General features: G+C 44.2%; 1 protein-coding gene across 3 annotated transcripts in view; it reads right to left on the reverse strand.

Moving 5' to 3' along the window:
- Positions 1 to 23,261, reverse strand: part of KMT2C (lysine methyltransferase 2C) — a 267,212-nt gene that overhangs the window by 6,846 nt on the left and 237,105 nt on the right. For 2 of the 3 annotated variants that reach the window (XM_078059760.1, XM_078059759.1), the window contains 15 exons: positions 19,089 to 20,765; positions 14,759 to 14,971; positions 13,885 to 14,049; positions 12,301 to 12,442; positions 12,013 to 12,160; positions 10,347 to 10,525; positions 10,045 to 10,181; positions 8,965 to 9,214; positions 7,753 to 7,892; positions 7,241 to 7,348; positions 4,546 to 5,665; positions 3,491 to 3,627; positions 2,110 to 2,252; positions 1,676 to 1,844; positions 1,416 to 1,472 (listed from right to left, as the gene is read on the reverse strand). In XM_078059760.1, the coding sequence (XP_077915886.1) occupies positions 1,416 to 1,472; positions 1,676 to 1,844; positions 2,110 to 2,252; positions 3,491 to 3,627; positions 4,546 to 5,665; positions 7,241 to 7,348; positions 7,753 to 7,892; positions 8,965 to 9,214; positions 10,045 to 10,181; positions 10,347 to 10,525; positions 12,013 to 12,160; positions 12,301 to 12,442; positions 13,885 to 14,049; positions 14,759 to 14,971; positions 19,089 to 20,765 (4,785 nt within the window). The remainder of the gene's footprint in view (positions 1 to 1,415; positions 1,473 to 1,675; positions 1,845 to 2,109; positions 2,253 to 3,490; positions 3,628 to 4,545; positions 5,666 to 7,240; positions 7,349 to 7,752; positions 7,893 to 8,964; positions 9,215 to 10,044; positions 10,182 to 10,346; positions 10,526 to 12,012; positions 12,161 to 12,300; positions 12,443 to 13,884; positions 14,050 to 14,758; positions 14,972 to 19,088; positions 20,766 to 23,261) is intronic. The other variant, XM_036069051.2, reaches the window with a different exon arrangement.

Here is a 23,261-nt window from a genome sequence, read left to right on the forward strand (position 1 = left end):
AGTGGCAAGGAACACACCGAACACGGGGGTTAAGAAATCACTGAAATGACAGTAAGGGAATAAAAGTGACACAGAAATAGGAATGGTAACAAGTAAACAAGCTACTTGGGAACATTTAAAATGGAAAAGTAACTGATGGAGCAGATGAGAAAGACACACCACCAGGAGCGGACGGACCCAGGAGCTGGAGAGGCTCCATTCTTGACGCAACAGCAGAAAGAAAAGAAAGATACCGTATGTGTAATTTAAACACACAGTATCAGATAAAAAGATCAAGAGCAGAAAGAGCTCTTAGTTTTTTGTTTTTTTTTTTAAACACAAAAGAAAGATCAGCAGATAAAGTAGAAGCCACAGAACAAGGACAAGGGAACCAAAACCAGAAGGGGGAGAGAAGGAGGGCTATGGAGACAGAAGTTCCCGTCTGTGTTTGCACTGGTCATCTGGGGGCCCCACTGCAGGGGCCAGACTGAAAGGCACACTTAGCAGGTCCCAGCTGACGCTGCTGCTAGTCTGGGGTCCACCCTATGAGAGCCCAGATCTCATGGGTCCGAATTTGTCTAAAGGTTCAAAGAGAAAGAAATAGAGGTAGGAACTTGCAAGAATTAATACAGAAACACTTCTCAGACTGAAGGCCACAATGCTCCAGGTCGAAAAGGGTCATCAAATAAGGAAAGCAATAAAAAAGAAAATGACCCGAACCTAGGCACATTTATTGTATGATGCCAAACATCAAGACTAACAAGAAGATCCTAACATTTTCTCAAGAGGAGAAAAAAAGTTCCAACAAAGGAACAAGAATCCGAATTGAGTAGAGACAATGGAATATAGATCAGATTTATATTCTGAAGGAATCACAGTGGGTGTGAGTGGGACTGGGCAAGAGGAGGCGGGCAGCCAGACCCACCGGCCATGCACACAGACGCTATGGCAGGTAAACACTGTGGCGGAGCCAGAGCGTGGATCGAGAGAGCTCTTCTGAGGGGGAAGGCAACAGAACACTTGAGGATGCTCTGGATCTGGGCATATGGGGCCAGGGTACACAACTCGTGGACGGGGACAACACTTAGGATAATTAGGCTTAGGGACTGAGATGTTTGGCAAAGTAAGCTTTATACTTCCATCCTGGGACATCCAAGGGGAGATGCTGAATAGGCACTGGGTTCTTTAGGTCAGCAGTTCAGCAAGCATGGACTATGGATATAAATTTACATGCTTAGCCTGCAGATGATCTATAAGGTATTCCACAATCTATGCACCAGAAAATACAGTGCTCTCATGAAGAGATGGCTTCCAAAAGAGAACTCCCCATACTGGAGCACCTTTTGAAAAATATTTTCATTTGTATTTCTCACAAGAATTTGAAACAGCTCTAGTGAACGCTCCACAAATCCAGTGAGTACAAAATACAGTGCTACCTGCTTCCCATGAGTGCTCATCGAGATGCAAAGATGTGGATTCCAGAGGTCTTCCCACTGGGGGAAGAAAAGCATCCATGCTCAAAGAGACGTATTCAGTCACTACTGTTACAAACTAACAAGATGTGAATGGATTTTAAAAACAGGATTCTAATCCCGCAGCCCGTGTGAAACCCTTCTTCACATATGGATGCCAGCATCTTCTGACCGCCAGACCCCGCCCTGTCTCTCCTCTTCCCAAGGACAGACTATTTCCTTACCTGGATACGAGACCGGGCCAGATAGACGTTGGATTTCCACTCGGTCTTCATCTTCCGGTACTGCGAGGACTTGGAGTGGACGAACTGCTTACTGTACGGCGCGTTCAGCTCCCCCGTGACCGTGCTCTGGAAGGACTTGGAAGTGCTGGTGCTGTTCAAGGTGTGAGGCCTGCACACGATGGCGCGTCAACAGGAAAGAGTAAAAGGAAAACTGAAGATATCTCCGAATAACGCCCCAGGCCACGCGGATTCGAACTCTTACTGACAGGAACACACACGGAAAGCCGCCTAGCCACACGGCGGGTTCTCCGATGCGGTCGGCACGGACACAGCCAGAGACAGCAGGGTTTGTAAGCAGCAGACAGATCAAGCACAAAAACCACTAATACGCCTAGAAACCCTGGGCTGTACTATGTGAAGTTAAAACAAAATACCTTAACACAAACCTCTTGACATGGGCACTCATTTTAGGTTCGGAACGGGCACAGCCTGTGGGGTTAACGGCAAGAGGGAGTTCCATGAGAGGATTGCGGCCATACCGAAAGGTGTAGTTCTCACACGCCTCAACCCCAGGGAGCTGAAAAGGAGCGAAACAGACACAAGGTTAATTTATTTGACCACGACTGCAGACAATCCTGAGCTGGCCCAAGGGATGGCCCAACTTGAACTTTTGTGGAAATAACTTGTCAACATATTCCCTGGGGACAAAATGGTCTTTTAACTTATGTTAACATAATCAGCCTGCACTCAGATCTAGTTCAATATTAATACACAGATTTCAGTTTCAAAGCGGGACTTTCATAAACTCTGGCAAATGCTCCTTGAAGAAAAGTATTAACCCAAAGAACCACCAGAGGCCAGCCAACATACATGCCTGTGTGACTTCAGATCTGATTATCCCAACCCAGTGTGTCCTGACTTGCAACTTCGTTCTTTCAACTTTCATATATTTGGAATTTAAAAATTAAATATAGTTAAAAATCATTTATATGGTTTGCTGTCTTGATTTCTCACTTCTTCCAATTTGACTATACAATGAGGTTATCACACTCAATGCCCCAAGAGTGCAGGTGGTAAGTTAAGGTTTACCTGTAAAATAATTTTTTGTTAAAGGCCTTTTCTAGAATACACTTCTTGTGAACATATTTCTCTATAGACATAAAAGATTCATATCATTTAGGCAGAGCTCTACCAAAGAAAGCAAGTAGACCTAGAACTTAGTGGCTTTTTGGGTGTCCTCTGCTTCTCCATAAAAAGAGAAAAAAAACAAACCCCACCAACCATCGATGATTTTTTTCTTGTTCAAAATAATGCCTTATAATCACGCAACTTCTCAAAAGCATTGTGTGCAGACTCACTGGCAAACACGCTTATAATCTTAAAAGATTGCAAAGAAAGGTCAGAGAAGACCCAGTGCTCCTGCGGTCACTGCCCTCTGGTGATGGCCGGGCGCGGGGGCAGGAGAGTGGCTACAAACACCCGGGGGTCAGGGTCAGTGCAGGAAAACGTGAGGAAGCAAAGGGGACAGTAGTCCCCTTACCAGCACTGCCTGAGGACAAAACAGCGCCCCTGCCCTTCCCTCTGCCTCATCCGCACCCTCGAAGAGAACCTGAAATTTGTGAGCCACCTCCCTGAGGGAACGTTAACATTTACTGAGGTGTCCAGATGAATCAGATGCCTTGAGACACACGAAGAGAGCAAAGTGCTCCCTCAGAGTATCCTATTACAGCCCGTGTCAAACGGTCACACTGGGGGGGACCACTACGTGCAACCACAAAGGCTCGCCCGACGGCACATCGGGCCCGAGGCACTCACTGACTCCGCGATCCGTGCCACTGCAGATACCGTGAGCCCAAACAGATCTTCTCCCTTTAGATACGCTGGAAAAAGCTGGAGCATTTCAGACTGTTTTCTCACACATGCCACAGGCTCCAATATTTTATCCCAAACACCTACATATGGCCAAAACAAAAACAAGACAATTTAGAACAAACTTGCTCTCTGGAAAACAGGATGCAGTATAAAACAGCAAACTAAAGACGGACCAACCACTCAAAGACTTACCAGTTTCCAGGTAAAGCCTTGGAGGTGGTAATCTAACGACCCTGCTATTACCTGCTTATCAAATGGCAGTTTATTTTGAAGACTTTATGAAATGTTGGGGAAAAGAATGTGTTCCATTAAGGAAATTAAACAATGAAAGTGGAAAAGAAAGTTTAATGTAACAAATTCATGCAAGAACTTAATTCATTTTCACACAAGGTGCCTAACTTTACATTTTTAACTGATTAATCTAATTAGCAGTACTTAGAAGTATGTTTCTTTCCCCTCAGATTTAAATTAAAATATGAAATTGATATTTCCATTGGAATTATCTTCAGGGCATTTTCAGACTTTTTTTTTAAAAACAGCTAGACTTTAAAAAAAAAGCAATTCCCCGGTACTTTGTGCATCAATAAAATGACAGCCTACAGTCGGAATTAAGTGTCCTATTTCTAGCTCCAAATTTGTTTAATAGCTGGTAATACTCATAAAAGACAACGTACACAATATGCTGTAAATACGGCTTCCTGCCTTCTGCCATTAGGAGAGTCCCCAACGCAAACAACAGGCAACCTTTATCTACAAATCACTGCTTTATCAACTGTGCTCAAATACATATTCTGATTTCGAGTCAGTGTAGCAAGTGCCGAGAAGGTGGCACAGCAGAGACAGCAGGGACAGTCACACAAAGAAGCTAAGCGTCGTGTCTGTAAATGAAAAATCCATGTCTGTTTTCATAAAATATGACCCAAAGAGCGAAAACAAGGAGATACGGACATAACACACTCAGCAGCCGGCTCTGCAGGGCACACAAGCGTGCGTCTCACCTTTGGGCGAGGAGCCACTCAGGACGAGATCGTCGTGGCCCTGCTCCACGATCCTGACGGCGAACACCGGCCGCCCGTCCCTCTCCTCGATGGAGCACAGGTAGCGGCAGCGCCTGTTGGCGTAGCGGGTGCTCCAGTACAGGCGGCTGGCCTCGTAGCCCACGGGGAAGAGCGCCTGAGCCGAGTGGAACGCCTGCATCTGCTGCGGCAGCAGCTGACCGATCGTGTGGAAGATAAGGCTTCCGACACGGAAGGTGTGGTCACGCTCCCCGCGCTGCACGATGCTAGCGATCTGTCGCACCTCGTCACGTTGAACGTAGACCCGTCTGAAGACTGCGAAGTAACTTAATTCCTGCTCATGAATTCCCTTTGGTTTGTGCATGGGACAAAGCATAGTTTTATCCTTAAAAAACATGCATTGTGCTTTAATGGCGCAAGTAAAGTGATAAATGTTGGTGCACCGAAATCGGTGACAGCCGCTGGTGGCGCCCATCTTATGGCAGAAGACACACTTCATCTGCAGGCCCCGCCTCAGCGCCAGCTCCACGTTTATGAGGGCCCCAGCCTGGGTCTCATAGACCTCCGTGGACCACAACGCACAATTCAAGTGGACCCACAGGTCTAAGTCAAGGTTGAGCAGTCTTGCTGGCCCATCTGTCAACCCATCTCCCTCCTCGTGACAAAAGCAACACTTCCGGTAGTCTTTGGGCACAGGGTCAGGTTTAAGGGACGTGCCCAATTTCTTCAGAAACTCATCTATTTCGTCCTCACAAGGGGGTTTGAAGCTCCCCTTGGGGATTACAATGTGAATGCTCCACTTCTTCCACTTCATCCCTCTCCACTTTTTATTGATTGGCCTACAGTCTTCAAACCCGCCGTGGACAGTCCTGAGCCGAGGCTTTAACTTGACCGTTACCTTGAGCTCGTCTGGCTTTGCCTCTACTTTGGCTGCTTCAAACGCCGGAGGGAAAGTGATGGGGGGGGAAGCCGGGGAAGAAGCTTCTTCCTGGAGCTGCGGGAGACAGTGCACGTCCAGAGTGGAGATGTTGTTACTGTACTGATGAAACGCCTTGGAAGGCGTCTCTTTCACAGGCGACTGCGGCAACGGCGGGGCAGATTCCTGCAGTGAAAGGGAACAGGAGTAAGGAGAGCAGCTCATCCCCGAGCAGGAAGCCAAGCAGCAGGTGTCACGGGGCCTGTGCCCCCAGGGTGGGGGTGGGGCACAGGGACAGGGTCTCCGGGCTGAGCAGAGGCGGACGCCAAACACCGAAGGTGCTAACAAACACCCACGGGCTGACGAGAGCACAGCCGGGTCGGGAGTCCCGCCCCAGGCCTTCTCGACAAGGCTGCATCTCTGGAGAATGCTCTGCTCCTAAACCTTCTTGGACACTCCTCTCTAACCATAATAAAGCCAGAAAAATCAATGCTGAAGAGAGGAGCTAGTTTAATTTGTACAATGGAACGGTGCTTTTTGTTGGACCAAATAAAACTTCAGAACATAATCTTCTCTGAGCTTATCCCCACTCTCCGAAATTCATGTCTGTTCATCTCAGGCTGAATTAATTGGCATAAATGTGAAGAAAGAAGGGGCAGTGGTCCCCTATCAACATACATCACACGTGACTCTTCCCTGGTGCTGCCCAGCTCTGATCCAGCTGCTGGAAGAGGTGAGCTCAGAGACAAGCCCCAGGACTTTCTCTCTGGGTACCCACAGGTTCCTGTTTTCACACACCCCCCTCCACGGGGTATCTGAGAAGATACACCTCACATAAATCCAGGAGCACGCAGGAACTGCACACCAAATTTAAAAATTATCTGGTAAAAAAGCAATTCCTCCTCTTATAGAAGCTGACATATTAATTTTTTAAAAGATTTATTTATTTTGAGAGAGCATGAGCAGGGGGGAGGGGCAGAGGGAGAAGCAGACCCGCTGCTGAGCAGGCAGCCTGACGCGGGGCTCGATCCCGGGACCCTGAGATCATGACCTGAGCAGAAGGCAGATGCTTAACTGACGGAGCCAGCCAGGCGCCCCAACATATTTTAATTTAAAGTCTAAACCTATTTGGCATATAGCTTGATTTCATTATACTGGAGACTACTGCCTATTACAAAAATAAGTCTCCAGAACATTCTCCCAGAACAGACAGCAGAGCAATGATATGCAGGGAGGAATGACTGGTGGCACCACAGCATGGGAAGGCTTCCTTCAACACAAACAGTCAAAAATGTCTACCCATATCAACCACACATTTAGATACATTTAAATCACACAGAATCAGGTACAGCAGACCATTTCCACCATGACAAGCAAAATGCTTTCTCCCCCAAAATACAGGAGTAGACTTACAATGTGTTTGTGAACAGGTTTTCCCATCAGGTAAGATCAATAAAAGTTGTAAGTCTTACCGTTGTAATTAAAATAAGATATTTATAATTAAGTAAAACTAAAGATGTTATTAGGATTAGTGTTTTATTCAATTCTGAACTTTTAAGATATAATTCAAGTCTACCCCCCTTCTCATCAGATAAGCTGAATTTATCTGGAATAGCAACACGGGCTGCCCTTCCTCAGCCCGCGTAGCATGTGCCGGGATTTCCTGCACACAGAATGCTAGGAACCTGTTCTATCCATCAACGTAACCAAAAATCACGGAAACCACTCATACACTGTTCACGGAGACTATCCTAATCTTACCTTGCTTTCTGCATTTTTTGCTTGTGTAGTTGATGCATAAAGAACGAAGCAATTATTACTACAAAAGACAATGTCCTTCTCCACTCTATTGGAGCTTTCTCGGGAATCCTGAAAAGCAAAGAGAAACGTGTGGGGATCTCAAGTCAAAATTTCATAAAAACAAGATCCATCCATTGTTGGTTTTTATGCTATGTTAAAAGTGAAATTAGCTCTCTATTGTAAAAGTAAAAAAGTAACTCCCTGCCAATATTTAGCATGTAATTTAGCCAAAGAAAAAATAAATGTACAAAAATAAACTTTATTATCCATATTTCACTCTATTTAGTCATATGTGGGTCTCATATTATCCAGTTTACCAGTCTGCTGTCACTGTTTGGTTTGCAGCTAAACACGTCAAATACATGGTGAGGCTACTTGGTGGAACCTGGGGGCCACGGGGCCACCACAGAGGGGCTCTTTCCGACAAGGAGCAAGCCCTGTGCCGGACACCCCAGCGGAGGAACAGCAGGCACCTTGTTCATAGAGGCCAGGTCTCGGAGAGACTTCCTGACGCCGCTCCCGAGAATAACCACCCTGCAGTGACAGCACCACTGCGGTCTGAGTGCCGCGCCTTCTGCGCCGCCACGCCCAGAGTCCCGACATCCAGAGAGACCTAAGTGCAGAAGACTTTGTTAGTGATTCAAATTAACCAATAACACAGTGTAGTACGAGGTGTAAAACTGCCCTAAATCAACTTAGAACATGGCTCATTTAACGTTCCTGATACTATTCGTTATTCATAAAAATCTTATCTTCTCAGCATAAAAGTGGTTACAGGGCATCTATTACATGCATGGCCCTGGAGTATAAATGGAGGGACATAACTATTCTCAAGCAGCTGGGGAAACAATGCTCGTACACGAGGAGCACAAGAGAAAACCAATTCACCGTGATATTAATAGTCACCCTAAGTGCAAAGCGAGTGGGGTGGGGGATACTACTTTTGTTTGAGGGTTAAGACGATAAAAAATGTTTTATGAAAGATGAAGAGCTACATGTACAAGAGTCTTAAATGAGTGTGATTTGGAAAGTGGTAAAGGGCTAAGAGAGTCCCGGGCCCAAGATGAAAACGTGGTCACATTTGGAGCACATCATCCATGTGGGGCATGGAGGCAGAAAGGAGAACAGGGAAAAATGAGTGAGGCAGAAGCAGCTGGAGGCCGAGCTCAAAAACCCAGCACAGGCAGCTCTCCCTGAGTTCACGGATGAGAAGTGAGGAGCTGCCAGGTCCTGAGAGCAGGGCAAGGACCAAAACAAGACTCTGAGAGAGTGGGGTGAGGAGGCCTCGTCCCTGGGAAGAGCAGGGCCCATGGAGACAGTGCACAGGCCCAACGAGAGGGAAGAGGGGGCGCAAGGCACAGAAGGAAGAGAGAACACAAGTACAGCCACTGGCCGGCCTCGTGTGTGCCGGCCAGAGAGGCGGTGGGGGCGGCAGGCCCTCGGGGGGACGCGGAAGCCAACGCTGCGGGGGGTCAGCAGCCCGCACAGAGAGCCGGCATTCCACGACTTCCCGGGGACATCAGATCCCACCACAGAAGACCGCGCACCCACAGAAGGTTCAGTTACCCACGACTACATACCAACACGCTGTTACTCGTTCAAAACTGAAGTGGGATTTTACAGAGCATCAGCTTAACCTGTGAATGGAAAGTGAACCTGAGGGTGGCAAACGTAAACCAGCTCACCATTGCTTGCTGGAGGGAACGGCACATCGGGCTGCTTCAGCCGGTACGAGCAGGCTAGTCGGGGAGGGTTTGCAGGTCCCGGCGGCGGCCCGCGGAGAAACACGTGCTGTCGACACTCCAAGCCTGGGTTCACTCTGCGGCCGCTGACCAAACCCACAGACGGAACATCCGGAGCATTACTAACCTCATAGCTGTTAGGAATTCGGACGTGAAGAAGGTCGGAAAATGCAGCCACCACACTGCTAATGTTCTAAAACGAGAATGTGAACACTGTGTCACCCCCGGAGGCAGGAGTGAGCCACAGAGGCGAACTTCAGGTACCTGCTCTCTGCAGGACACAGACCATGCAAGCAAATCCAACCACTTTCATTCAGACTTAAGAGTCTCAGGAAAAAAAAAATCATTTTAATGGACCAGTATCCCCATCAAGCTTTCCTAAACAGAAATCCTCACGCAGGGACCCCTATTAACACTGAGTATGTGCGCGAGCGTTACAGTATTCTAGCCATAGGACACCGCCGTAAGGAGGGAGCTACACCGCATCAGGTTTCACAGCTAGGCAGAAACTTCCTTCAAGTGGACTCTGTCCGGCTCTGGGCAGAGGTCTGCAACAGCCCACGAGAATGCTGTCACACCAGGGCTGAGTTATACTGACAGCCAAAATGTCCTATCATTGGACCATCGGTATGGTTGCCAATATCCTCACAGAATCAGACAGAAAAAAATTCTCAGCAATTTATTAGTGTTTGATATGAGCAACTGCTACATGAACATTGACACTATTTCTGTAAAAAGTTCTTTTCCATGGCTTCATTTTCTATGTGTAATTATCGAGAGGTTTCTCTCTAAAGGACACACCCTTTAATAAAAACACGAGAACACTAACTTCATTTTGCCCCGGCTTCAGCTGAGATCCATGTGATGCTTATTCAGAGTGCTCAGAAGCAACCCAGACATCCGAATGACTGCTCATCCCAGCTCTGTGAGCTTCTGTCCGCCACGACCCTGCTCTAAGCCACCTGACACCCCTTAAGAATGGGGACACAGTTTATAATGTAAAAAAAGCTATTTCATCTTTACCTCAGCAGCTGTAGGATGCAGAGTAATTGCCACAGATATAAGACCCGATCTGGGACCATTTGGGGACGAACCAAAAGGCGGTGTGAAAAATAAAGTGCCTGGCTCAGTTTTGATGTCATTCCTTCTAGATTCCAAACCTTAAGTGGTGGGGAGAAAAAAGGGAAGAAGGAGGGAGAGAGGGAGAGAAGGAAGGGAGGAAGGAAAGATGGATTGAGTACTAATGGCTTTTCAAAATCAAATTATGAACATTAGTAAACTGGCATACTGTAAAGAAAAATAATTCTGCGGAGCACCTTCCCTACCTTTCCCAGCACTGCTCGGAAGAATTGGGATGATGGGGGATGCCACAGGCTCTGGAGGCTCCTCTTTGACCAGGGACAAATCTGGGTATCTGCTCACTTCCATTCCAACCACACTCTCCGGAGAGGATGAGGGGACAAAACTGTCAGGACTGTCCCGATCACCACCGTGGTCCTGTATCCTGAGAGAAGAACAAAGATAACATGTCAGCACGGGCAAACCCATCACTGGGGCTTCCTGCACAACCCAGCCCTGTCTACGAGTGTGACTACGAGGTTCCCTCGGACAATGGCAACGATGTAAGAAGACAAAGAATAGGTTCAGGGCCAAACAAGAAATCTCTCAGAAAAAGACCTAAGAAACACATTCAACTGTTAAGCAATTTAAACAGTAGGTTTCCTCCTGACGGAACTTCAACATCAAAGTTTAAAGACCTGCCAAAGAAAGAAGACGTTCAGATTACAACACAGTGGAGAAAGGATGAAGACTTACACTTCTGCCAAGTTCCAGATCCCTGAGACTAGGAATAGTCTGCAGCCGGAAAAGGAAAGAGCCTTCTCGCACACCCCACGGCACAGCCGCAGAGCCCGCTGTGCTGCCGCTCATAGTGGAAACGCAGGGAAAACTCGGTCACTAGAGCTTCATGGGCCTTTATTTTTCCTAACTGATCAAGTACGGTGAAAAGAAGAAGAGAATGGTCTAGCCCAAGAAGTTAGAGGTTAACTAGGGTGACTGAGGTCAGAGGGCAAGTGTGGGCTCAAGCTAATGCTGTGGGATGCCCCCAAACCTGGGGCCTCCCACTCTCCCCCCACAAAGGAGACCCTGTTATGTGGAGAGAAGCTGAGTAGCAGCATTACGATGAGACCCGAGAGTGGCTTCCAGACGCAGTCCCTGTGACATCCAGTGGTGCCCTGCCCCAGGGCACCACACATGCACACCTAGGAGGCTGCCTCCCACAACTGCTCCCGATTAACAAATCTAGCAACTTCTAGCAATAAGATGCAGAAGAGAGCAAGGAGACCTGGATTCTAAATCTGGATGAGAAACATCTCATCTCCTTTTTGGTCCACAGTTTTCTCATTAGTAAAGTAAGGGACTTAATCTAAATGAGGTCTCATCAAATAGAGGGTAGTTACCAGATTATCCAAAAAAGAATCACCTGATGAAGTACATAAGAGCCTTTCCCAGATCTAACTAGGTGGGTTGTGGTTATCTACTAAGGACGGTGGTTTTTCCCCAGTCAGAATCTTGGGTCTAAAAAGCTGATACAAAGAAGTACAAAACTCTGGGCGGGATAGTCCTTAAATTCTCTTCCCCAAAAGCATTCTCTGGTATCGGTGACTGCCGCTCTTTTATTTTAGACATCTGGGAACATCAGTAAGTGACAGTGATCTGTGAAATATTTTGCAGAGAGACTCCCGTTGCCTTAATGTCTATTTGGTTATTTGTTGAACTTCCTATACCATCTAAGAATTTAAAAATGTACAAACTAATTACATTTAATAGTAAGAACGTTTTATAAACTAAGTCCTAAAGAAAACTATTCACCAAATTTTTACCCCTTCAATGTTTTTACATGCTATCCCTACATTCTGCTAAATATATATATTTTTTAAAAAATGAAATAACTAAAAAATATGTGAGAAAAAAGGAAAAAAGGACCTCTACCTTAATTCTTCCTGATTATTATGAGGTGGTGTTGGCAGGGAAGCTGGAACATCAACAGTCTTTGGGCCTTGAGCAATAGCTCTGGCTAACAAGTCATCCTGGGGTCGAAATGGCAGCTGAAACGGTTTAGGTCCTAGACTTTTGGTAACTGGAAAAGCGAAAACACAGAACCAAAGATAGATTTAGTCAAAACGGATACATGGGGAGAAAAGGATTGCCTTTTCACCATACACAGCTGACAAAGGCACACTGTGCAAAGGTGTACAACCCGGAGGTGTAGCATCATACCTTCATGGCTCATTAATACGCCAGCTCTTCCAGCAAGTTCTTCAGTTGTCGCAAAACCATTTGCCATCTTCTGACAAGCCATAGGAGGTGGTGTAGGAGGAAGAGAGGCAGGGGGTGTTGGAGGATTACTTAAATTATTCTGCTGCAGGAGACCAAAAAATTTTAAATTATGTGCTACAGAGCAAATATGCCATGACCTTGCTAAAACTTAGTTCTGTGAATTTTTAGCACATGGAAGCAAGGCTATAGACATGTCATCAAGATGCATCTTCATTCCTAAATGCACACCAAGAAGATGAATAAATGTACAAGGCCAGGAGGTTTTTTGGTGGGAGAAATACTCATGCTCATATGGACAAATTAGCCATTTGCTTACTCTGCCCAGCTTGAGTACTTGAAATTAAGAAGCAAAGTTACATTATTCTATTCTGTACATCTCTTTTCAAATTTCATTGTTATAGCCAGTGAAAGACAGCTTTAATAAATTGTAAAAGTTCTCAAAAATTCCATTATTCAGTTCTCATTAAAATATGCCCCAGTTCTATTAAAAAAACAAACAAACAAACAAACAACTTGAGAATTTGTGGTCCTAATCCTATAATTACAACTCATATCCTCAATATTAGAATCTGGATTGTCCAAAACCTCTATAAAAAGCAAAAGTCTTAGCAATAACATGGAAATGGCTAAATCATTAACAAATGGGAGTCCCCTCCAAACATTTTCTCTCTGCTTAGCATGTCATCAGTTTGTCATTTGTTGATTAAGTGATCAGTCTCTCAGGGATTGTTGGAATCTACCAATAATACCATGAGAATCAAGTGCAAGGTGAAATTACAAATCTTGCAAAGATCTGGGATTTCATGAAAGTAATGAAGTTGTGTTGGAGAACAGGTTGCATCAGAAGAGAAGGCATTTACAAGAGTTAGGACAGGTTCTAACTGAAGAGAAAAGCCGATAGTGATAATAAATGGAGCATCACAAGAGAATGACTTTAATACTAAAGTAAGAAGAGAAGCCGTCCAGAAAACCGATGATACTCTCAAATATTTTTGCAAAAAGAGCATTTTACATAAGTCAGATGTGAAGTAAAGAATGTCTAATAAGGCTATTATAAAACGTTGCTAAAATAATAATACCAAAAGATAAATTTGAGTTAGTTTGATATTTTAGTTTAAGAATTAATGTCTAGTTATAATTAATGTCTAGTTAAATCATCAGACAAAATACACTTCTCAATTTTTTTCATTTCATTTTTCAGGGAAAATTGCTAACTACTTTTTTTATTCTATTTACTATGTATTTGGATTCATTTTAAGAGTTAATAAAGGTTATAGGAAAACAGGTATTTTCTCTACCATGGAAATACATAATGGATGTTCTTCACTATTTGTAGTCTTACCTATAAAACATTACAAATATTTATGTTAGAAACTCTTCATCCAGTGAAATTGTCACCTTTTAGCTGAACTAATAAAGTTTAAATGAAACTTGGAAGATTAGATGAAAAACAAGACAAGCTCTACCAATTCTGACATGGTATCCAAAGAGGAAGCAAGGTAAGACCTTGGTGAAGAAACCTACCTTGTAGATCAACTGAGAATAGTAATCCGAAACCCCTTCAAGGGTGGCACTGCCAAAAGTTCCTAGAAGTCGGCTCCCACTATTAAATTGGCCACTGCCATAAGGAAGAAAGTGCGCAAAGTTCACTCCAATGATTGGTTCCATTAGAGGGAGCAGAGAGAGCTGCTATTAAAAAACACATTGAAGAGTAATGTACACGGTCAACAAAACAGAGCGTTTCGCAACTTTTCTAAGACCCAAGGCAACTTAGTCCAATAAGGCTTGAGAAAAACAAGACTTAAAAATTTCGAGTATCAAAATGCTGGAGTAAGTAAGTGAGAGAGACCACAGAATCTCTAGGATATATTTAAAAATGAGCTTTATTCTTATCTGTCTTAAAGGGATGCTGCCAGGCACCTAACAAGAAAAACACGTTCCTTATCTTTGCTCAGCAAGAATCGGGGCGTGAAGGGAGGCCAGGTACCCCCAGTGGCACTCTTAGTGGCTGTCTCCCACCTTCTGTAACAACCACAAAGGTGTAAGAACAGAGTTTACTGCAGGGAGACCAGCAGCTGCATTTCCTTGCATCCAGAGTCACAAGTAACACAGACAGGTTTTTCTTGGTGCTGAGGCTGCTCCTTCTGAACACAAGTGAATCTTGACCATCACCTACCAATCCATCTATCTTACTGCCATTTTCGGGTGCCAATAGGATATGGTGCAGTTTTGCTTGCAATTAGGAAGTCTACTAGACTCCTTGTTGAGACATCATTTATCCTTGTAACTACTTTAATTAGGAAATATGGTGATAAAGAGAAAATTTCAGTTTAATAGGGTTGAAAAAGCATTTGATGCCTCACTTGACTTTTTAAAGGAGCTGCTCTAAGCGACTCACCTGCTTTAGGTGGGTAAACGTGTCTGTGGTGGAGTACACAGCCTGTTTCTCCTCTTCATCCTTCTTCCTTTTCTTGGAGCGAGGTGCAGCCTTCTCCCCTGTCCTCTGAGTCCGTTTGCTTCGAGGTTTCTTGGTTTCACTTCCTCCATCTGTTTTTGGCAATTGGTTGTTGCCACATCCAAAACCACCTTGCATTTGAGCCCCCAAAGTTTGCTAATGTAATTGGAAAGGTTAAGAGATAAGTGAACTATTCACATGCTGGATTTTGCAGTTCATGCTAATCCAGTTCCATTCTATGACACACACTCCTAACAGGGGCACTAAAAGTTGAGGAAAGGCAGTAGCCTCAAATGGCCTGTTCTCTGAAATATCATCCCCTTTCCAAACATTATTCTCAAGTACAGAAATTGGTAAGCTGCAAAGCTTGAGGGAAGAGCAGAATTCTTAAGTGTGGCTACTTTCCCTCTCAGAGCAAGCATTACTCCTCAGGCGGGACCACGCGGTGCCAGTGTAGACCAGGGCTCCTCGGTCCCGCTCCTGGAAGCTGTGGAGGAAGGACAGCCCCTGCACTGCGGTCTTGGGGACTTATTTTGGGTTCCCCTTAGGAACAGTTGAAATACAAGGTCTGTAGAAACAACAGGTAAGTTCCATAGCCTATGCACCTTCGCTGAGAGAACAGTTAGATCAATAAAAACAAACAACACTGGTCATCGAAATTAGCTCATGATCACAACTGTGACTGAGTAATAACTGCTCTATACTTAAAGTCAATGAAAGGGCCTACATATATGCTAGCAAATAACCCCTCCCCTCTTCTTTTAAACCCTTCTCTTTACTTAATGGCCAAGAACCCTGAACAGGTCCTTAAAGGTACTGCTATCAATACCTAAAAATACAGGAATTTTTTTAGGGGCCAGTATTTCTAAACTTTACAGTTATACTTTGTTAGATAGGTAACTACAGTTGCTAGACTTATTTTGATGTGTTCTGCACTGAATCTTTGGAGGTTTGAAGATTATAGTTTCCAGTTTTATTCTAACTGGCTTGGAGCATGCATGGCAACATTTTTCTGTAAAAAGCCAAATGTAGTATTCCAGGCTCCGCAGTACATACAGTACCCATCATAACTACTCGACACTCTGCCCCGCTACCGCCGAAGTAACTACAGAGCATTCATTAATGAACAAGTGTGGCCGTGGTCCAATAAAACTTTTTAAATTCATGGACACTGAACTTGAATTTCATATAATGCTCACATGTTGTGAAATATTACTCTTCCTTAGATTTTTTTTTCAACCATTTGAAAATGTAAAAACCCTTCTAAGCTCAAAAAAGAAAGGGTAAAAGGTCTAAGCAGGCTCAGACTACCCATCCCAGGACGAGATCAATGGTTCTCAAAAAGCAGTCTCCAGAGCAGCAAAAGGAGTACCACCTGGGGATGGTTCGAGATGCACATTCCCTGGTCCCACTCCAGACTTACCGAATCAGAAACTCTAGGAGTGAGGCTCAGTGCCCTGTGTTTCAATAAGCCCTTTAGGTGATACTGATATATTAAAGTTTTGAGAACCACAGGCCCAGAACTGTGCACCTCTCCATTGGCTCTTACTAAAAAACACATTCTGATTGGTAAGTCTGTGCTGGAGAATAAGATTCTGCATTTCTTAAAAAGTTCCCAGGTAAGCTCAATGCTACTGATCCCCAAGGGCTGCACTTCTGAGTAGCAAGGACCTAAGAATTTCTTATTGGCTTATAAGAGATTAATAATGTAGTTGCTTATTAAGTACGTTTGGGTCAAGCACTTTAAGTGCATTGCAGACGTTATCTCTAATCCTCACAATTACCCTAAAAAGCACGTATTACTACATTTCAAAGAATACTTCTAATTATAGGAGAGCACAAAGGTTAAAAATCATCCAAATGTCTGCCTGAGACAAAAAGTTAACATTTTAATGTATCTGTGTTCAGTCTTTTACCTATGCCTACATATATTGTGTTAAAACACAATGGACACACTTTGTATTCTTTTATTTTAGTGGCTTGACATTATTTCCCATGACATTAAACATCCTTATATAGCATAAATTTTAGTGGCTGCAAAAAGAATGAAAAAACAACTCATTCAGATATAGCTTTATAGAAATAATAATTTAATCAATAACTACTGTACTAGACTTTCTTTCTTTCTCTTAAATTCTCTCTCATTTTTTTCCCTCTACTAGTAGACAGGACATTAGCTATTCATTTGGTTACATCTTTGCATATTTTAGAATTTTATATTCCTTATGTCAGATTCCTCCATACGTAATTAGCAGGTCAAAGATATGCACCTTTTCCAGACATTATCAGCAGAATGTGTTTTAACTCTGTTAATCCTTGCAGCAACCCTACATAACAGGGAATAGTATTACTCCTGTGTACAGATGAGGAAATCAAGGTACAGAAAGGACCGAACCTGCCCAGACCATCCTCCTGGTAAGTGATGACACATGAACTTAATGCAGGCAGAGTAGGAACCTCATAAACTTTCCAAAAAGGCTCTACCACTCACTGCACAGCAACTAGGAAGGTGCTCTTCTCCTAACCCCAACTTACATGTAAAGAAACAGACTCAGTATGGAGGAAAACTTGGTGTATCCAACTACTGCCACAATAATTTTGCCTGTCGTGTGACTAGAAAGTAAACGGGATTTCATCATTTGTAAACCGGGGATAATAACCGTTCCTGCCAAATGACTAACTAGTACCTCGGGCAAGTTCTCAGCATAGGATACCTACCTGGAATACGGTAAGGCATCACTACCCCTAGTAATAAGGTACCCGTCCCCTTGCCACCCTCCTAAATGGATATGAGAATACATGACACAGTCCAAACATTTATACATATACAAGTGATCTCATTCCTTTTTCTATCCTAACATCCTCTCTATATAACATAATCATCAGTATTAAGACTTAACTTCAATTCCATACACTGAGTACTTATTATGTGCTAATACTGTATTAAGTACTGAGAACACAAAGGTGCTCAAGATGCAGCCTATGCCCTTCAAGAAGCTATTTGAGTGGTATTATAAAAACTGCTATGTGAGCACATGGGCATCGACACATCTGAGAATGGTTGAGCTGAGAAAGGTGTGGGGAAGATGATTCTAGAACTGAGTTTTAAAAGAAAAGAAGACGTTGGCCAGATGTGAAAAAGAAAGGACAGCAACAGGCAGAAACAGCAGCATGTGGTGAGATCAGAAAGACCTTCAAGGGGATTGCAAGTAGCTCAGTATTCCTAGGGGGACAGAATGCAGTGGAGAAAGTGGTTAGAGACTGGGCATATTTGGTGGCGACAAATATGACTGAAGAAATATTACCACTAGAGTTTACAAGTTACCGGACTCTATCACTCCAGCACTCAATCTCTCCAAAATGGTCAAACACACAAATAAGAGAAACAAAGAGTAAGACAACACTTTTGCTAAAAGAACGGCTTCATTAGCAACCTTAAAATTGAAAATCTGAGCGAAATATACCACTTCACCCCATTCGATTAAGAAATGAAAACTGTACAATCCCAACTGAGAAGCACTACAGGGAAAGCTTTAGGAATACGCCAGTAAGGAAGCACGAGCATTCAAGCAGACCAACCTTACAACCCGGAAACCCCAGTCCGGGAATAGCTCAGGGAAGTTCACTGAAATGCAGGGGATGGAATCTTGTAAAGGTATATTTTCAAAGAACCTCTTCATACAAAAAAAAAAATGAAAAAACAAAAAAGCAAACTCAATGTTTTGTACCTTAAAAAGGGCAGAATATTGACACAAGGGAAACTATAAAGATAAAATAGTGTAAGATTCCATTTGTATAAAATCAAGTATTAATACACTGCAACACAATGGATTCCCAACACGGGTTACCCGAGAGGCGAGTCCCCCCGGGTATTAGCGGGCGCAGGAGCTGTCTTCTGTACTTCGAAGAGGTTAATGGAAACTGCATACTGATGTGCAATAAAGATACACAGACATTCACTTTTTGCCTCAGTTAGATCAGCTCAATGTGGTAATAATCAGCTGACAGGCACGTGTTACATATTAAATGCATTAGTACATGTCTTTGATTTTTGAAGAAAAAGTAAACAAATTATGACTTAATATGGGTTATGGGTATGAGTCAAAACATGGGCTCCTCAGAGGTAGAAACAACAAAATTAATATTTGGCCTTTAGAGTAAAAAGTTGCAAAATCTTGTTGAAATTAGTATCGTGGTTGGCACTAATCGGCTTAACTGTAATTTAAAACAAAGGGGAGACAAGGAAGTTGTAGTTTTCAGGGAGCACACTTACCAATCCTTCGACTGGGTTCTGCCTCTCAACTAGTTTGTTATCCTTTGTACAGTCGTCTTCTGAAGAAAAGCTGCCTTCAGGTTTTTGACTTAAAAGGGAAGATGATTTCTTATTTTTCAGCAGATGCTTCAGAAGTTCATTGCCCGCATCTCCCTTGGGAGCCGGGGCCCCAGCAGACTGGGGAGGACTCTGCCCTGAGGAGACAGGACCAGCCACCACTCTTTCTTCAGCCTTACTGCCTGTCTGTTCCTCCGGCTCAGGCCCATCTTGGCCCGGGCACTGCTGCGGCTCAGCCGCCTCTAGTTTGACCTCCTCAGCTGGGGCGGGGGTTTCCATGGACAGCTTATCCGCCTCTGGGTTTGCATAAGTCTGTGGATTTGGAGTTCCCTGTGATAAATCACTGTGGGGCAGCTTGTTTTCCAATTCTGTACACAGCTGGCCGGCTGCCGTGTTGGGAGCTGACGGGCAGACAGGCTCCGCCGACTCAGGTTCGACTTGCGGAGGAAGCTCGCCAGGCGCGTTCACTGTAGGCGTGGAGGTAGTTTCTGAGATACTCGGGGTCGGTGGAGCAGTTATATCTGAGTGGGGGGTGGATGGCGCCCTGGTGGATTCCACATCCTCATCTTTCTTCTTCTTTCTTGTTCTTTTCTTTTTCCCTTTTTCTTCTGGGATTATGTCGGAATACAACTGGATGAGAGACTGGGCTGATCCTGGATAACTCTGTCCATGGGCTGCGGCAGGGTCTTGGCCACAAGGGAGACTGCTGTTAGCAACTGCAGATGCTGCAGGTAAAGCAGCTGTAAAAGGAGGCCGCACCGGGGACTGCTGGAAGCTGGCCCCAGAAAGACCTCCATGTACCTGCTTGACAGAATGGAAATTTGGGCTTCCACCAGGAATCGATGGTGAATCAGGAACGAAGGAGGGAGGTCCTATCTGCCTTCGCTCACTGGTTTGCATGAAAGTCTGGGCGGGAGGGGAATTAATAGACCCCTGTTGCATACTCTGCGGCTGTGAGCCCTGCCCCATTTGCTGTTGGTGCTGGGGAGACTGCTGAAGGGGCCTGGGAGGCTGGGGGAAGTCACAAGGCAGCTCCGAACTGCAGAACGGCATCTGGGAGCGCAGCGAGCCATGCGGCTGCATCCCCACCCCCTGCTGCAGAGCCCTCTGTCTGTCCACCTCTTGCATGAGCTGGATTCGTTGTCTTTCCTGCTGTTCTCGTAAACGTTCCTTTCGTTCCCGTTCCTGGAAACTTTCACTGAAGGGGTTATTGTCATCAAATTCCACCCGTGGTGGTGGTCCACTCTGTGGATTTGCACTGGACACCGTCCCTGGTGCTGGTGTGCAAGTTCTTATTGGTAACTGGGCAACGGGAGGCTGAATCCTAGCAGGATTGAGGGGGAGGTGGGCAGGAGCACTGGAAGGCTGCCACCCAGGTAAACTCGGCATCCTGGCAGGGCTGGAATGCCCCGGAATGACCGCTGTGTGCTGTTGGTGCTGCAGCTGCTGCGGCACCAGGGGGAAGCTGGGCTGGCTCATGGCAGGGGCGGGGGCACCTGGAACGAGGGGCGGCTGGGGCTGGACACCTGGCATCACGGGAGGCGGGGCCATTGCGCACTGCTGCTGCTTGATCCGGTAATCTTCAATCAACTCGGCGTGCTCTTTCTGTTGTTTACGGATCTGGAATCAAAAAGTGAGGCTTACTCATTTATTTATACTGCAGGTACCGAACTAAATCACCGGCTGACGACTGCGGTGGGGGTTATACATGAGGCAGATCTTGCGGATGCAAAAGTATTTTGCTTAGGCAGTGGGAAAAAAAAAAATTGGATCGATAAGCACTAACGAAAGACTGCGAATCTTTTTAACAACAGAATTTTCCTAAATCATTTGTAAAACTTCTTTACATATGATATACCAAAAACAAATTCGAAATATATTTTTCTGAAATAAATATTTTAAAAACCTTACCACGAAAGTCATAAACTATTTAAGCTACACATCAAAAAGTAAAATAGGACAATAAACAAAGGCTACACAGGAATCAGCAAAGTGACCTGCCTGAGAAGTTACATTAATACACGAGGTCAGAATAACCAAGATTTAACTCAGATTTGAACCATTTAAAACAAGTTAAGATTTCATTTCTTAAGTATACAAAAATCACACAAGATATTAAAACAAGATGAAATACTAGCAGGTACACCACCCCGCCCCCCAGTTAAAAAGACTAGATTGGTGAAACTCTTCGAATTTAAGGGATCACATACTCAAATTATAATTTCTAAAAAATATACAAAACTCTGAGGTAATATTTGAAATAGTTCCTAATATAATGACTGACTCGTGTCCGTTAATTCATTCCAACAACCCTTGTGCCACCACAATGTACCAGATGCTACGGACACACATCAATAAAGATGCAGCCGTGTCCCCAGGATGCAGCTTGCTCAGGAAGGGGAGGAGGTGATGCTGGTGCTACCCAGGTCCTCGGTAACCATCCGATTGGAGATGCAGATTATACCAGTACACTGAGCCCGGCAGCTCTAATGGTTTTTCAACTTATCTTCTTCAGTTTCCCAGACAACGAGCACGTTCTCTGCACATACTGGTTTTGGTGGGTTTCCAGCGGCTGTAGAACTATCTAATTTTCCTCCTTCCTGCCCAGGTGCCTCGCTGGAACTGGGGGATTACCATGGGACTGGTGAAGCAGGAGTACAAGTATTAGGAATACAGGAAGGGGGTCATCCATGCCTTTCCCATGACATTTTAAAATACTTTTAAACATGTCATCAGCTGCTTATCTTAATGGGATTACACTGGATTGTTGGCAACTATACAGTAACGGATGATGTGTTCCATTTTCCAAGTACAGTATTAGCTCCTAAATAGGATTTGATCCATGGGTATGCAAAAGCCAGGCCCTCATCAGAAGGAATTTATAGAAAGACACCAGCAGGCAACAAAAGTGCTAAAATTATTTAGTAGGAAATACCTATCATTAAAAGAATTTTACTCGCAACAAACATGGACCCATAGAGTAAATTTAGAGAGAAGAACCATCTCATTCCAGAACTGTCCTAGTTTTAAACAATAGGGATTACATTACAATCACCTTACTGTTGGAACATTATTGTGGTTGCTATAGCTTGGAGATGACACATCTGAACCAAAAAAAACCCTACCCTGAGAATCAGCTAGGAGCGAACATGTCACCTACCTCTGTGAGGACTCAAGAGACTCTTGTTGTGTAAGACGGTGACAATACTAGCTTCTTCAGAAAGGTGTAGAGAAGGTTAAATAAGACAACATACGTGAATATGTTTACCAGAGTCTTCACTACACTGACAGTACTCCAAGTTTTATTAAGTCAATCTACTCTGGACTCCTCCTTTTCTACTATTAACATTTGGATTACTTTTCAATTTTCTTTAAAAAATTAAAATTGATAAAAAGTAAAACTGACATTTAGAGATTAGAGTAGCCATCACCACAGTCAAGATTCAGAAGAGTTCTGTCACCCCAAAAAGTGTCCTCATGCCACCCACTTATAGCCACACCCTCCTTCCCCCATCCCTAAGCCCTGGCAACCACTAAACATTGTCCATCCTTATAATTTTGTGATTTCAAGAATGTTATATAAGTGGAATCTGTATATAACCTTCCAGAATTAGCTTTTTTCACTCAGCATAAGGCTCTTGCGATCCGTCCAGGTTGTTCTATATCAATAGTTTGTTTTTTTTAATTGCTGTGCACTATTTCAGTGTATGGACATACCAGAATTTGTCTAACTATTCATCACTGAAGGATACCTGAGTGTTCCCAGTTTTTGGTGACTATATGAGTAGAGTGGCTATAAATATTTGTACACAGGTTTTTATGTGAACCTAAGTTTTTAATTCACTTGGGTAATTACTAGGAGTGGGCTCTTAACCCATTTTGAACACTTCTAATGTTTTACTTTAAATAAAAGTTTAAATTTTACTTCTTTTTTAAGTATAATTATTTCAGTATAAGCATTTTGAGAAACATCTGGTTTATAATGGAAGGTAATAGCAAAATGGTTTCATTTGGGACACCTGGGTGGTTCAGAGGGTTAAGCATCTGCCTTCAGCTCAGGTCATGATCTCGGGGTCCTAGGATTAAGCCCAGCGCCAAGCTCCCTGCTCAGCGGGG

Source organism: Halichoerus grypus, chromosome 12 (assembly GCF_964656455.1).
Source record: "Halichoerus grypus chromosome 12, mHalGry1.hap1.1, whole genome shotgun sequence".
Classification (NCBI taxonomy): domain Eukaryota; kingdom Metazoa; phylum Chordata; class Mammalia; order Carnivora; family Phocidae; genus Halichoerus; species Halichoerus grypus.